This window comes from Lygodium microphyllum, chromosome 12 (genome assembly GCF_053477565.2).
Source record: "Lygodium microphyllum isolate KBCC chromosome 12, Lygodium_microphyllum_v1.1.10, whole genome shotgun sequence".
Taxonomy (NCBI): domain Eukaryota; kingdom Viridiplantae; phylum Streptophyta; class Polypodiopsida; order Schizaeales; family Lygodiaceae; genus Lygodium; species Lygodium microphyllum.
The window spans coordinates 45,898,832-45,915,704 of record NC_141146.1 but is presented as its reverse complement, the minus strand read 5'-3'; the positions used below and the strand labels follow the sequence as shown (position 1 = coordinate 45,915,704).

General features: G+C 40.1%; 1 protein-coding gene across 1 annotated transcript in view; it reads left to right on the top strand.

The window, feature by feature from the left end:
• Positions 1-15,964, top strand: part of LOC148027713 (purple acid phosphatase 2-like) — a 35,412-nt gene extending 19,448 nt beyond the window's left edge. The window contains exons 3-9 of the mRNA XM_087689415.1: positions 5,838-6,038; positions 9,387-9,498; positions 13,344-13,567; positions 14,364-14,502; positions 14,839-15,059; positions 15,347-15,468; positions 15,561-15,964. Of these exons, the coding sequence (XP_087545541.1) occupies positions 5,838-6,038; positions 9,387-9,498; positions 13,344-13,567; positions 14,364-14,502; positions 14,839-15,059; positions 15,347-15,468; positions 15,561-15,744 (1,203 nt within the window). The 3' untranslated portion in view covers positions 15,745-15,964. The remainder of the gene's footprint in view (positions 1-5,837; positions 6,039-9,386; positions 9,499-13,343; positions 13,568-14,363; positions 14,503-14,838; positions 15,060-15,346; positions 15,469-15,560) is intronic.
• The last annotated feature ends 909 nt before the right edge of the window (positions 15,965-16,873 follow it).

Here is a 16,873-nt window from a genome sequence, read left to right as displayed (position 1 = left end):
AAATCAGGGGCAATGGCAAGGCTGGACTCACATTTGCATCGGTGAGCCATCACAACCAATATCATTCTCAACTCTAGAGGGCATGTCTAACTGGTCTGCAAGACATGAGGCCCATCTTGTCTCCATGGAGACATCAGAAACTGTGAGCTTAGTCCACGTCTGCAAGTTACCTCTTGATGATGTGACTGTAGAGGCTCACTCTAAGTGATTGAGTACATCTTCTTCTGTTTGGATTGTAGATAGTGGAGCCACCCATCATATGATCCCCATCTAGGAGCTTTTTGTCTCCGAAGCATCTTGTGTGGGAATAACTCCTCACTCAATATCCATAGTCTAGGTCACATTAAGTTTGATATTGATGAGGGTTGAGATCTCACCTTGCTAGACAATGTCTATTAGGTCTCCCAGCTTGGGATCAATCTTTTGTTTGTTCAGTAGCTTTGTCAATTGAGATGAGTAGTTTTTTGTACTATGACCTCAGTCAAGGTCATAGATCTTAGATTGGTTTAGTGATTGGTTGTGGTGAGGCACAACCTAATGGCCTCTACATGATGACTTAGTTTCATTTCTAGCCAATAGCCAATAACTTAAAGCTCCACCACTTCCAGGCTTTAGCCACCGCACGGGAGCCTAGGAACCACGAGCACCTTTGGCATTATTGCTTCAGACACCTTGAGTATGACTCACTCTATTAGTTGGCCTTTCATGCCTTAAATTGTCTAAGGATGTCTATCCAATGTGTTAGCTTGAAAAACAACATCGCACTCCATTTCCTCAATAGACTACACATAGAGCTGAAGCGCCCTTGTGATTGATTCATGTTGATCTCTGTGGTGGCTGACATCCATTGCTGCCCTTAATGGTGCGCTATACTTCTTTTTGATTGTGGATGACTTTTCTAGATACATGTGGGAGTGTAAGTACAAATTTGACATATTCATCTACTTTTCATTATGGGTGCTTTTGGTGCACAATCAAACATGTCATCATATAGGTTGTATGAGGAGTGATAGTGGTGGTGAGTTTATTCCCCATGAGTTCACTGAGTTTCTACAATACCATGGCATTTCTCGCCAACTCACCTTTATTGGCTCCCTTCTCAGAATGGAGCCATAGAGCATAGGAATCAGAACATATTGAACATGGCACGCTGTATGTTGTTTGTGATAGAGCTCCCCGAGCGCCTTTGTGTCGAGGTTGTTAACACTTCAGTATATTTCCTTAGCTAGTACCCAACTACAACGGTCCCTCAAATGACCCCCTTTGAGGCATTTTTTAGCACTCAGCCTGTTATTTCCCACTTTGGAGTTTTCAAATGTCTTGACTTGCATAGTTGTTGTGAGCTTGCGTTTTGCAGGCTATAGACTGCATTTTGCTATTCCAGCTGACACCGAGTTTAGCATGTCATTAGATTTCTTGCATTTGATTGATTTGCATCATTGCCATTTGCCATGTCATCAGCCTCCGTTTCAACCTCTTTCTACCCATTTGTCACACTGATCCGGCTATCGCAGACCTGCATTTGCCTGTTACTAGATATCTTGGGAGGTTGCTCACTGCCTTTCGAGATCCATTGGAATATGATATACTCTTCCCTTTGCAACAAAATCCTCAGGCTACTACATATAGATATTCTCATGCAGATCACCATGTAAGAAAGCTGCTTTTACATCCATCTGTATGAGTTCCACATCTTTAGTTGGAACCAAGCCCAAAATGGTTCGCGAAGTAGTCATTTTGACTATAGGAGAAAAAATTTCATCAAAATTAATTCCATGTTCCTGCTTGTAGCCTTTAGCAACCAATCGTGCTTTGTACCTTGGCAAAAAACCAAAAGTGACTTTCATTTCGTAAACCCATTTGCATGGTATCACTTTCTGCCCTTAAGGCAAATGCACCAAATCCCAAGTGCCATTTTTCATGAGAGATTCCATCTCTAACAGCATAGCCTTATGCCATTTCTTACTATCTTTTTTGTCCATTGCTTCCTTGAAGCATGACAGCTCACCACAATTTGTCAACTTGACATAATCAGCCACGTAATTGACACCAGGAACAAACCTATTTGGTTGTCTTTGCATTCTGGCCGACCTACGAACCCAATGATTAAGATTTGTTGGCTGTTCAACCTGCAAATTTGCATTAACAACTTACTGTTTTGCAAGTTTAGCATGCTATACAGCTGGTTGTGGTTGTTCCAAAGGCATCTATTCTTGCTGAAATTGTAGTACATCATGGGCAATATCTTGTTGATCATTTTCAGCATCATTTCCTACATTTTCAGGGCCATTTATAGCAAGTATTTGCTGTTGTTTAGAAGGCATTCTTTGTTTTTCTATTAGTATATCTTTCCAGAATACAACCCTTCTGACTTCCTTAGTCTTTTCAGGCTATTTGTGCATGTGATCTTCCCGGAAGATAACATCATTGCTACGTACAATTTTCATTTTTTTGGAATCCCATAACCTATAACCTATTTCACCCTCACTACCATATCCTAGAAAAATACATTTATAGGACTTTGGCTCAAGTTTGCTATGTTCTTCCTTACAAATGTGCACAAATGCCTAGCAGCCAAACACTCTTAAGTGAGCATATGAAGGTGGCTTGCCCGACCATGCTTCTTGAGGGACTCCTCTCTCCCCCAAAGACCTGTTTGGTGACCGATTAATCAAGTGTACGGCTGTCATAATAGCCTCTACCAAAAGTCCATGGGGTAAAGCAGCATGTGACAGCATTGTACAGACCTTGTCGTGAATGGTCCTGTTCATATGCTTTGTAACACCATTTTGGGGTGGATTGTGAGGGGCACTGAGCTCTCTTTTAATCCCTTTGCTTTCACAAAGGTCCTGAAAGGATTTGGACACATATTCCCCACCATTGTCAGAGGGAATACAATTTAATGTCTTGCTGGCCTGATTTTTAGCCAGTGCCACGAATTTTTTACATTTATCCAAGGCCTTGTCTTTACGAAAAATGGGATAGACCCATACTTTGCGTGCGACATTATCAACAAAGGTAATGAAATACTTATTTTCCCCTAGAGATAACCTTGGCATCTAGCATATATCTGAATGTACAAACTCTAAGGGTGAAGACTTTAGAGAAAGAGATTCTTTATGTGACGCTTGAGAATGTTTACCATAAATACAGTCATCACATTATTCAAAATCAGCATACCTCAAAGATGGCAAATAACCCAAATGAGAAAGCACTTTCATTCCAGATTGACTCGTGTCCTAACCAGCTAATGCTACAAAGAAACACTTGGCTACTCAGTTATGGCGACTACATGATCATGCACGTTAGATACATGCAAAGGATACAAAGTATCACTTTTGGAGCCTTTGGCAACAATGCGAGAGCCTTTACAAATTTTCTATTTGCTATCCCCAAAGATGGTGTGATAGCCTTCGTTATCTAGCTGCCCTGTGCTTATTAAGCTCTTCCTGAGCTGAGGTACATACCCCACATTATGCAAAACAAACACGGAGCCATGTTGAAATTCCAATTTCACATTGCCAATACTTGCAATTTTACATGCATAGTTATCCCTCAAGTGGACAACACCATGTGTACCACCATTGCAATCAGAAAACCACTTATGATGTGGTGTAACATGAAAACATGCACCTAAATCAAGTATCCAAGTGTGTATGTCATCATTAGAATCTGCAATCAATGCATGTGTATTAAAAAAAAAAGCAAGGAGTACATCACCATCATTATCATTCTCATGAGTGATTACTTTTACTTCCTCTATCTTCACATTGCTTTTTTTTGTAGGTTGGCTGTTCTTTTTCTCAGCCTTGTTGTCTTCAGTGTTTTTGCTTTTGCCTTTCTCTTTCTTCAATTGAAAACAGTCTCGTTTGTAGTGCCCTTTTTTGCCACAATGATAATACTCCACATTTTTGCCACGAGACTTGCTGCATGCTCTATTTTCAGAACTGCCCTTTTGCTAAAATCTTCCCCTAGTGTGCAATGCATTAGAAGACTTGTTTGCTGAATTATTTTACTTGTTGAGTTCTTCCATCAGGAAAGAACTCTCCACATCAGAATATAACAGCTGAGCATTTGAGTTACTCAAAGCTGTCTTGAAAGTATCCCAACTTTCAGGCAAAGTGCATAGCAAGAAAGTAGCCTTGAACTTATCATCAATGTGGAAATGCAAAGCAATCAGCTGACTGAAAATTGAGTTGAACTCATTCAAATGTACAGACATGGCTATACCTTCATGCAAAGGTCCATCAACTTTTTTAGCCAACAAACCTTGCTGGCTACACTTTTCAGAGCATACAATTCCTCAAGTCTTTGCCACATTTCATATGCAAAATTCAGCTTCTTAATGTTAAAGAGCAAGTTTTCTAACACTGAGAGCTCTATGGTAGAGCATGCAAGCTCATCGAAATCATCCCACTCTTCTTGTTCCATACTTGTTGGTCTTAGATTTTGTCTTGTCATGTCACAGCAAACAAGTTCAAAGTTCATATTAAAAAGAAAATGCCTTGTCACTCTATTTCATGAGTCACAACTCAAGTGTTAAATCAACTAGTTAAAGCCTATATAATATAGATTAATCCCTTAATTTCTTATGTATTTTTCAACGATTATATGAAACACTGTAGTTTATCTATCATTTTTTTGTGTATGTTCAATACTGTACTAAATCTGCAGACTGGACACATTGGAATGATCATACCTGATTACCCTGGTTGGGAATGCTTTGGCAAAAGTGTGAACTTCTGCACACTAAAGTTGTTTTACCGAGACATGATGTAGATGACTTTGCCCCCTAATGCCATAGGCAAGTTCTTGACATCTCTGTAGTAGTGTTAGGGGATGTAGGCAAACCATGAATATCCCTTGTTTGAGTAGTGCGGCCTTGGGAGCATGCATGGTGCTGATAAGAAGATGAGACTGGAGCAAATTGTAAAGCTGAGCTCAGGAGTGGGGCTGTCCCACAAGCTTGCCAGGAACTATAGTCCTGGCCTGGAGTATTCCTTCTTTGTGGTGCAAACTAGCAAGATCAGATCCTTCAAGGACAACATACAGGGCTAGTGGCTTTAGAGAAATGGTGGTGGTGGGTCATAGTGGCATTGGATCATTTGTTTCCATTGCACACACCGTAAGGGAGACCTTGCACCAATGAAAGTAGAAGATACTACTGTGAGACAAGGGAGTGGTAAAGAGAGCCATGGTCTGCCAATGGGGAAAAGAAGAGGAAACAAGACAATACTGAGCTAAGGGAGGGCAAGCGGGAGAGGGCATGTGGGCTGACAGGCTGTGCAAAAAGAGGGGAAGGCAAAGGTGGCACAACAGAGGAGGCCAGGAAGAAGAGAACGAGCACATGGGCAGGTAGATCATGGTGAGGGGGAGGAGCAGTTCAAGAGAGGCTCCCTCTACAGTACAGTTGTGATGCAATGAAGCCGCTTATCTTTCCATGCATGAGATTCACTTATTTTCAAGGACACAACACCAAGACCTCCTGGTCCAACTGTAAAGCATATCCAAGCCCACACCTCAACCTTGTGGTCAATTGAGCAGGCAAAGCCTTGGTTTCTGACTGTATATTATCCGATATCATTTAAGGTGGCGGGTTGCACTGTTGCTTGCAGCCATTTTGGCCTGCAGGTGACATGACCCTAAGTCACAATCATTCACAAATACTTTGGGGCACATGGGCACATTTAGGGGCTTGAGATCAACTCAAAGAGAATGCATTGTACATTGCAAATTAAGGTTTATCTAGCTCCCTTAGACTGGCAAAATTCATGTAGTGCAATCACACAAGTGCCATGTGATTTTGTGATAATATCTGAGACTATTTACTGATGCAGGTGCACATAACTCAGGGAGATTATGAAGGAAGGGAAATGATCATCTCATGGATCACACCTTCAGAAATTGGACCTACGTTTGTTCATTATGGCCTTGAAAAGGGAAATTACAACTACACTGCCAAAGGGACTGTGTCAAAGTACAGTTACTATAACTATACATCTGGATTTATTCATCATTGTACTCTCAAAAACCTGAAGGTAAATCTTTAACAAAAGACAAACAAGTTAAATGCTCAGATAGTCCACCTTTCTAATTTCTTCCATAATAGCCGATTGAATCTTGTTTTCTTATTACCATTTTGTGGAAACATGACAGAGAAACAATTTAGGTTTTCACCTACTTTTTAGGACTTATTCTTGGTTAACATTGTATGCTTCAGCTGTCATTTAATGTCTTTTGTGTCAATCTTTTGTTCATTAGTTCTTTCTTTCCTTTTTTCTTTGGGGGGAGGGGTTCACCTTGGCAAGCGAGTAAGGTTGTTGAGAACCCTATATGAATGGGTTCTTCCTTCAACTTCCTGAGTTAAAATAACATGTGACCATATGTAAGGACACTATATTAAATGATAATTGTAGACTTGCTTTCAGAACTCTAAAGCAATGACCATAACCTAGTAATCATGGGGTAACTTCAGTCAAAGCAAGGTCCACAACCTGGCATCTATGGCCAAACTTTGGTTGACAGAACATGAACTGTGAACTGTGAGACCTCATAGAACATGGTTGTTGATGTGCTCAATTGAGATATGCTGAGAAAAATACATTTACCCATTAAGGGATACTTTGAAACTGTATAAGGACTGCTTTCATCTGTTTTCTAACAACACAATATCCTTAGTCATAATGAGCATAGAAAGAGACTTGCTGAGAAAAATACATTTACCCATTAAGGGATACTTTGAAACTGTGTAAGGACTGCTTTCATCTGTTTTCTAACGACACAATTTCCTTACTCATAATGAGCACAAAAAGAGACTATTACACACGGAAGATCTGATAAATACAAATAGAAAGGGAAAAGGGCAGGAGGAGCATGGTCTGATAGTTAGCAGAGCAGGACTCAAGAAGGGACAAAGATGATAAATATAATCTGGTCTCACAAGTTGGCACATAATTGCTTGCTAGTGACAAAACAAAGACAACCTGGTCTTACAAGTTGGTGCACAATTATTGCAAGTGGAAAATATTTGCCAACATATGTGAATTATAAACACCTAGTTTTAGCATAGTGCATACTTTTCAAGCCCCTTCAAAAGGGTGAAAGAAAGATGGTGAAATCAAGACTTACATAAGTAAGGGTTTTGAGTAAGCATGTAAGTTACACATTTGCATGGTTTCATTGCGTGAGGAGCTTAAGCAGGGGAAACTTAATGTGGCTGCTACAAGTATGGAAAGGGGTGGTTTCAGTGGAGGTTTGTTTCTTGTTCACCTTCAGTGTAAGACTCTATGAGCCCTTGTACTTTATGCCAGGATTTTCCAATGTGTATGGCTCAGAAGCCATAGATTTACAATTATTTGATATTTAAAAATGTATGCCATTCAATATCACACTTGACCAAAAAGAGAATTAGGGAGAATCTAGAAACCATAACTATTACGCATCACTTCTGTGGCTCATGACCTCTACACTGCTTTAGGACTGTTCAGAAAAGGTCCAGAAGCCCTGAATTCTGACAATACTGCAGGATCTAGAGGTCATTGTAATATGTATCAAGCACTGTTTACCAAAAAGCCAATGTTTATTAAGTTACTTTTGTTGTAACTTGCATTCTTATCTCTCATAACTGAATGTCTCTTGAGTAATTAGTCTTTCAGTTTCTATGTATGCATATTGTCTTAAAATCTATGTTTACTGATCAGGCATTAGAACTTGATAAATTATTAACATATACCTTTGTATTGCTGGTATTCTAATTTTAGGGCAATGAAATTTTCCAAAATAGGTGACCAAACATTCTTTTTCCATACTTCGAAGCCCATATACATATGCATATGGGAATATGTGTGGAAAAAACTGTGCTTCATAGTTTTATAGTATGATGATTGCAATGGTAGATCCCGAAACTGGAACACGCCTTGTAGTTTGTGTTAGCCTTGCTATGATTGCAAGTGTTGAATTTTCTTCAGGGTGGTATCGACAGAATGAGCTTTCTCTTAGATTCAGAAACAATCACAGGAGTATAAATTTAAGGACCATGCCTATGGCTTATTAGGTAGCCAAGTACCCAAGAAAGTTCTATAATTTTTGTGGACTGGTCTGGAATTTTACTCTTACGTAAGAATGCTTGTTTCTTACGAGGGTAGCTGCAAGAAATTACTTTATCTAAACCATCCTGGCTGTGGGTGAAGTATTTAAATTACCACACAGATCCAGAAGCAATAGCTCAATCTTCCACAATCAACTCCAATAAAAAACCAAGTAGTTAGTCATGCTATAATGGAAAAATATGACTTTTCAGTAGGTGACTATTACTGGACAAATCGGGAACTAATAACTCAGGCTTGTCCAACCATCTCAAGTAAAAACAAGTAGAGCAGCTAGACTCAGACTATTGTCAGAGGGAACAGAATGACAGCATAAAAGTTATGGAAGGTCTCAAGTCACATGGTCCAGGTTTCACAGTTTTGATGTATAGTTATGGAAAACTACGGTGACTATGCAGCTGTTCAAGTCCGAGTCTCAATGCATTATATGGTTAGAAAATGTATACTCAATGTAGTGTATATGGTACTATTTAAAGTGGTATTGGAGACTGTAGTTTATGAATGATGAAACGTGCACACAAGGTGCATCTAGATGTAGCCAAGAAGGGGCAGCCACAGCAGTCATACAGCCCATGGGATGGTAAAGACAGTTTAGGAGAAGTAAATTTTCAAGGATGTATTTGGAAATCTAGGTCCTGAGTAGATTAAAAGTAAAGTGGATTTGCAGTCAGCCTGCCACCTGGAGATATATGGAGGTAGTGTTTCCTCTGTACTGACTAATCTAGGCATAAATGATCGTGACTGCATACTAATGTTTGCACATGAGACAGCCTAGGTTAAAGGTGATTTGCAGTCAGTCGGAAGATATACGGAGGCAGTGGTTCCTTTGTACTGACTAATCTAGGCATAAAGAATCCTGAGTGCACTCAGATGTTTAGACCCATCCCCAGGCACACTATGCAGCACATTACACCAATTTTTATCTTTCACTCTTGCTTTCAGGCCCAAAATCGGGGTTCAGATACCACCTGCCATGAACTCAAACAACTAGGAACAGTACCAATGATTTTTAGTTTTTGTTGTGAGTAGGCAGTTCTAAGTAAAGTTAAACTTTGTAATGAAGATGCCTTATGCATTGCAAGACCATTAGAAGGCAAGCTGTTACAAAAGCAGCCAGGATCATCTCTGTAATATTCAAGTTCAAAGGTTTCTGAAGTTCTCTGTTTCAAAGTTCTGATAAAATTTGCATGTCCCTTAAGAAGTTTTATTTAAATATTGGTTTTGATTGCTTCATTGATTCTCGTATGTAAAAATCTGGTAAAGCATATCAATTCTATGCAGCCTGACACAAAATACTATTACATACTTGGGAAAAGACGATCAGCTCGAGAATTTTGGTTTGTCACTCCCCCAGAAGTTGGTCCTGATACACCTTACACTTTTGGCATCATTGGTATGTATTAATCACTTTTCATGTCAAATTAGTAGCTTCCCTTTCAGCAAAAAATGGAGTGAACAAAGAACTGTAAAATGAGACATGCTGCTGGCATTTAAAAAAAAAAAACACACATGCGCATGCGTGCACACACACACACACACACACACACACACTCTCTCTCTCTCTCTCTCTCTCTCTCTCTCTCTCTCTCGTGAAGATAATTGAATTAAGAAGTAAATATTTACATCAGACCATCAAGTCGGCAGAGAAAAAACAGACACAAAGGAAAGTCTATGAAAACTCACACTGAAATATCACATAGAAAGGATAGCTGGTGTGGAGCGAACAATATCTAGCTAGGGAGTAGCAATGTCAGGAAGAACCAGATCAGTTAACACCATAGAGGAAATCTGCCATAACACTTAACCACGAACACTGGCCACATGACCATGGATGCCCAATGCGGAATCAAAAATAAAGGCATTCCAAGTATGCCAAATATGCCATAGGTCTGTCCATCTAAGGAGATGGAAGAGGCAGAAATAATCTGAATGCAAAGTAGACTTAGAGGTCATCTTTCCCATAATCCACGAATGAGCTGGTATCCGGTGCTGAGTCGCTGAGGACCACACACGGGAAACAAAACTCCAAATTTATCGAGCCACAGGGCAAGAGACAAAGAGATAAAGCGATGTCTCATCACATGTAGTGCAAAATATACAACGAACAACAGAGATCTTGCAAGCATGCAACACATCCCCAATTGGAAGAACCCCAATAAGCGTCCACATGAACACTTTACCCTGATAAGGAACCTTAAGACTTTCAGAGTTGGATGAATCTTTTGTGTCACTTCTTTTTGCTATCAGGAATATGCCATAATTTATTAGCCTTTCTAGTGACCCGTCTCTTGGCCTCCACCATCTGATGATATATCTGATTAGTTGACATTTTCTCGAAATCATCAGGAAGTAACAACTTCCAATCTCGCTAGGGAGATGATAGCTGTAACGTAGGCAATGGAGAGAACCTCAGAAGTCTGTCTTGTATGGATGACCAAATGTCATGATATCCTTGAGGCACCCGAAAGTGCTGACGAATACACTGAAAGGAATAAAGACAGTGCTGCCCAAGAATGACACCATTAAGGACTATCTGCAAGCCTAAACGAGCCATCCTATTAAACTTGTCTCGTTGCAAATCTTTATCAAGCCAATCCAACAATGTGGAGGTAGCCAATACTTCTTCTTGCAATGAATTCTCCTCCTTACGAAAATTAGGGAGGCGCTAAACTACAAAACGTAACGTCTCTTGCCAAGATGCAATCAAATGAGAAAGGAGAAAAGAATAGGAGACCTTAACATGCCTCCTGGAATTAAGCACATGCCACCAAGAAGTGTGAATAACAGTGCTACCATGAGAGATGCCAGTCCTGTCTATGAAAAAATTTGCAATATCTGACCGTGTAAAATATTACACGGCGCAGCGAACAGAATCTGAGAAAGAGATCGAGAGTACACAATAGATAAGAGGAGAATCAGTAAATTCTTTAACTTCAAATAACTGATACAAAGATGGCTCTGTCCACCCGTGCGCTTCCACTGTGTGAAGCTTAGATGGTGATCTAGACAGAAGATAGGTGAAGAGCTTAAGGTTAGCTGGAACAACAACTCTGACTGGGTGAAAGATGAGTGAGTGATGGCTACGAAGAGGTTTAGCTTTTATAGCCTGCGAAGGTCGTTAGGTCGGCCTGCTGATGACCTACCATATGAGCCTCCACTAGTCGGCCAGGGAATATTTCCTTTACCATCGGGCCGAGGGCGCTGCCTCCGGACCCCCGCCAGGGGGGCCGCTGGCCCCCTTGGGACCCCCCAGCCAGGGGCCGCTTCTGCGGCCCCCGGATCCCACAATAGGGGCCCCTTTTAACTCCCTTACACCGCAACTCGATGCAATGCGCCTCGAGTTGCTACCAGCTTAACCACTCCATCTAACCCAAAGATTAGACCCACAACAGTCACCTTTTTGCTATCCGGTCACATAGACCTCATCTGATATATAAGTCAGGACTCAACCAATGTCCGGGCTCACATTTGGCTTCTCCTCATAATGGGGGCCTTACAACTTTGAGCACCATGGATCATTGGTAGCACCTAATGAGGGTGGGGCATTGATCATATCTAACAGACCGGAATGACTCTATACATATAGTGCCTATAAAAGAGCTAGTCTCAAAGCAGCCATATGCAAATTAACATCTAATAAAGCTACTCCCTCCATCCTTTTAGGAGTAGTCACATGCTGCCACGAAATCCACACCTGGCCCAAACAATTCCCTTTCTTTTTCCATAACATGAATCGGATAGGCTAAACCAATTCCAAAAGAGACTTCTTAGTCCAAGGAAGCAATGGTAGAAAAAAAGAAATCATATTGATCATGATGCATTGAGAAACTTTAAATTTTACATGAAGAGGCAAGCCTTGAGATTTCCAATACATGAACCGATCATGAATACAAGATGACATCCAATCAAGCAAGGCATGGGGAGCTACATCCACACCAATAAGACAACCCAAGTGTCTGGTTATATCTCCCTTAGAAATCACAACTCCATGCCAACCCAAGGCCTGCAAATCATTCTCCATACAAGAAATTAGTGTAGATTTTTTAGCATTAATATGAAGTCCCGATGCCAAAGCAAAAAGATTCTAGGCAACCATTGCTCAATTAACATTAGTGTGATTAGTCTTAAGGAACATAAAGGAATCATCAACCAAAGATTGACCCAATAATTCGGCACCACTGGGAAGAGACAAACCACTAATCTCAACTTGATTGGCCAACTTATCCAACAATGAGAGCATCGGGTGATTGACTAAAGCTAATAGCAAAGGGCTGAGAGGGCAGCCTTGCCGAAGAGAATGAGACAAGGCAATTTCATATGTGATCCCTTCATTAAGTGCAATATAAGTCACAACACCCTGACTAATGGAATCAACAAAAGAAATCATGTGAAGATCAAATCCCATGGTGGACATTAGCTGCTGTAAAAAAGACCAGCTAATATGATCAAATGCCTTTTCAAGATCAAGCTGAAGCATAACAACCTGCTGGCCTGAAGCTTTGGCATAATCAATCCCCAGTTGAACATTCAAAATGTTATGCATTATATTTCGACCCTTAATGAAACCATATTGACTCTCTCTCCCTCTCTCTCTCTCTCTCATCCTTAATGTAGTAATTTGATACCTTTTCCATTGTTTACCTAATTATACTTCATAGTCTTGTGGTTAGATGCTGTGACCTGACCGACCTTAAAAATAAGAAAGGCTCATGTTATTATTCATATTTGTGGCACTAGGGTTAAGATGAAACTTATCAAAATTCAAGGATGGACACACAAAACACGAGTAAACATTTTGATGAAGAATTAAATAAATTTTTACTATGAAACCACTAAGGTACACAAGTTTCATGTTGCATCTTACTACTCTTAAAAGGCTTGGCATGCACTGTGAATTGTCTTACTGCAATAGTCTGGATAAGCACTCTACAAGCTGTTCGCAGTTATACAGTTTTAGATTATATTGTCAATATGGAGATGCTAAATACTGCTGAAGCCATGCCCATAAAATGGGCAGATAATCCAAGATCTAGAAATCTGAAGTTTAGCAAGCTTGTACTGTGTTCATTTATGTTGAAGTTGTGTTCATTGTCATTTCTGTTGTTGAAGAATATGCTAAAATTACTTTGGGGCAAAGCTTTCTAGCATTGCCTGTTGTTGTTATCAAAGGCTAGTTGAAGTCAAGTATTCTTGTAAATTATCTACCAAAATAATCTCTGAATTACGTTCATTTGGCAGGGGACTTGGGGCAAACATATGATTCTAACAGCACGCTTCACCATTACATGCAAAGCCAGGGTCAAACAGTTTTATATGTTGGTGATCTGTCCTATGCTGATAACTATCCTAATCATGATAACAGAAGATGGGACAGCTGGGGACGGTTTGTAGAACCAAGCACTGCATACCAACCTTGGATTTGGACTGCAGGAAATCATGAGCTTGATTTTGTCCCTGACTTGGTAAGTTCTTGTTCCAAAACTTCAAGTAGCACTATCATCAGTGAAGTTATTATCTCATTTGCCTTGCTATTGACTGGGACCAGAACATCAGGATCTCATTCCTTCAGCCTTACATGTGCACTATTAGGGTGCTGGTGAAGTATGTAATAAATGGACTGTAAGAGTTCAATATAAATTTCTAACAATCTTACAGTCTAACAAGACAAATTGCATGACGTGTCTAGATTTTCCAAAACGAAAATGGGTCAAAAAGGAAGCATGCAACAATGTGTTCTAATTTAGATCTTGTTTTTGTGAAGCTAAGATATCCAGGGTGGACATGCAATTTCTTGATCAAGGTTCTCTGAATGTAGAAGGCCTATAAATATTGGGGTGGAGATATAAAAGAGTAGTATCTCTGCATAGTCATATCAGGGTCGTGAAGAGCTTTTAGATGGTGTTGCAATCTTCTTGTGTATGTGCATACAACAGTGAATTGTTTGAATTTTTTGCATGGTCAATGGAAAGTTTTCACCTCGTAAGATTGAGATTGCTAGTGCAAATAAAAGAGTGAATGTAGAAAATGTTTCTAGTATCCAACTAAAATTTTAGAACCGGAAATGTTAAGGTAAATGCATCTATGATGTTAGTGTCTTTAGAGCTCCAGAAATTGAGCTGTAACCAGTGCAGGAGTAAGTTGTCTCAAATATTGGAGAGGAGTGCTGGTTATGGTGATTATTTGAATTCTTTGATCAACCATGGAATTTTAGTGCTTGATTAATGGCTGATGGTGAAATGTTGCTTGTACTTTACTCAGGGTGAAACTGAGCCATTTAAACCATACCTACATCGTTTTGAAGTTCCTTTTGCCTCCTCTAAAAGTACATCACCCCTCTGGTATTCCTTGAAGAGAGCTTCAGCCCACATTATTGTTCTCTCTTCGTATTCAGCATATGGTATGTTAATGATCAGTCCCTAAAAGCCTACACTGGACATTTTAATGTTGTTGCAGTTGAATTGAAACCAATTCTTTTGAAAAACTAGAGCTGGCAGTGTGCGCATAAGTCCAAATATAACGTCTTTTAAGTTTCAAGAGGTTCACCGTATTAGAAGTTTGTGGCTCTACTGCAGGCAACAGTAATGGTCACATCATTCTTGTCACTTGTCTTTCCTATCATAACTCTCGACTTTCCTCTGCCTGATTTTGACTCTTTCCAAAAGGACATCAGCCACACTTCAAAGCACGAAATAGCTATTAATAAGTATTCATAACCTGTGCTTGTTTTCCGCAGGTAAGTACACCCCACAGTATAGATGGTTGCAGAATGAACTGGATGCTGTTGATCGATCTAAAACACCCTGGTTAATAGTTTTGATGCATTCACCATGGTACAATAGTAACCAACATCATTACATGGAGGGAGAAACTATGCGTGTACAGTTTGAGGCCTGGTTTGTGAACTACAAGGTTGACATTGTTTTTGCTGGCCATGTGCATGCATATGAGAGGACAGTAAGTATCCTTTTGTCCTGCTTTTTAATACTTTTGAACGCTTGTTTTCTCGACCAACTTTCTGATTATTTAGCACCTACGTAGTTTTCCATGCCCAAAAGCTTACCTGCCTGGGTGGTATTCATTTATTGACAAGCCACTGACCCACTGTCAAGCTTGAAATATAAGAGAACGGAAGCTTGCCTGCTAGCGCGTATCTCTTCCTGTTACTTCCATTTTACCTCTGAAAATCAAGTATTAGTGTCTAAAGTCACTCTGATAACAACTGATACCACAATCGTTTACAGTATCGAGTGTCAAATGTTGCATACAACATTGTGAATGGAGATTGTCTTCCAGTTCGGAACGACTCGGCCCCTGTGTACATAACTGTTGGTGATGGTGGAAATGCCGAAGGGCTTGCTGCAGAGTAAAAACTTCTTACTTCCTGTCTGAGGTACAGACACTAATCATCTTGTTATATTTGCACACACTTAAACTGCGTCTTTGCATTCACCCCAGATTTATGGAGCCACAACCGGCGTACTCTGCGTTTAGGGAAGCCAGCTTTGGGCATGCTATACTTGAACTGAAAAACAGGACCCATGCATACTACCACTGGCATCGCAACGCGGACGGTGAAGCTGTGGTTGCAGACTCGTACTGGCTCTACAATCGACACTTCAATATCAAGCACGAAAAGTAATACTCTTAGCAAAAGGATTCTCATATCGATCTAATGTACACAAGCTTCTTATTTCAAACTCCGTATATTCCAGTGAAAATGTGCATAGTGATGGATCCATGCTTTCACTAAGACCCTTTTCACACCGTGCTGTGGACGGCCATTTTGCAAAAAAGGTGTCCATCCATGACATGTCACGTTTTTCCAAGCCAAGATATTCACGAATGTCGGACACTTCTTTTTTTTTTGGGGGGGGGGGGGGGGGCGGGGGTTTCCCATCCCCAAAAGTCATCCATGCCCAATAAACTTCATAACAAGTTATTTACATTTAAAAAATATAACGCGCCTAACGGCAATTGAACCTCCACTAGTAGCTGAGTCACAGCCTTAATACCACTCGGCCACCCTTTCTATTGTGTAAGGCATGTCCACAGTTTAGTGTATAAACATGAGATAACAAAATGAGCAACACCAATGTACTATACTAGTCCATAGCTTTTCCCTTAAAAGTAGTAGCAAATTATTGACACATAGACTTTATCCTCATACATATTATTGAAACCACTAGTAATCTAACTCGTTTCAAACTGGGAAACATGGCAATTGGAATCCTCCTTAGTTTTAGTTGAAAATTTAGAGGCTTTGATCTTAGGACTAAGTGCTAGTTGTTGAGCCATTGTAGGCTATGTATATTTGTTCTTCAAAGGAGATAAAGGGTTAGAACTCAAAGATTTCTTTATTGACATTATAGAAGTCCACAAAAGGGTTGCACTACGAAGCACTAAATGCTATAGCCTTTCAGCCACTTGTTGAGGAGTAGTTTGGTTGAAGTCGAGCTATTGCTTCCTCTTTATCAATAGAACTTGTAGAAGAGTGATACACTTGAGAGGATAGTCCTCCACACATACCCACATCTTAGTAGTCCTTTGCGTATCTCTTTTTTGATCCAGGGTTGCGGATTCTTGCACTTCTCCTCCATTTTGCAATGACTTGCTATTGGTGCTTTGCCAATAATTCCCTCAACTTCTTGGATTTGCTTCTTGTTAAAATGAAAGTTGAGGGTAATTGTCTAACATGTAAGCAAGAAGATAAAATCAAACCTTCATCAAGCATTATCTTGCTAAACAAGATGTGCCATTGTATCAAGATC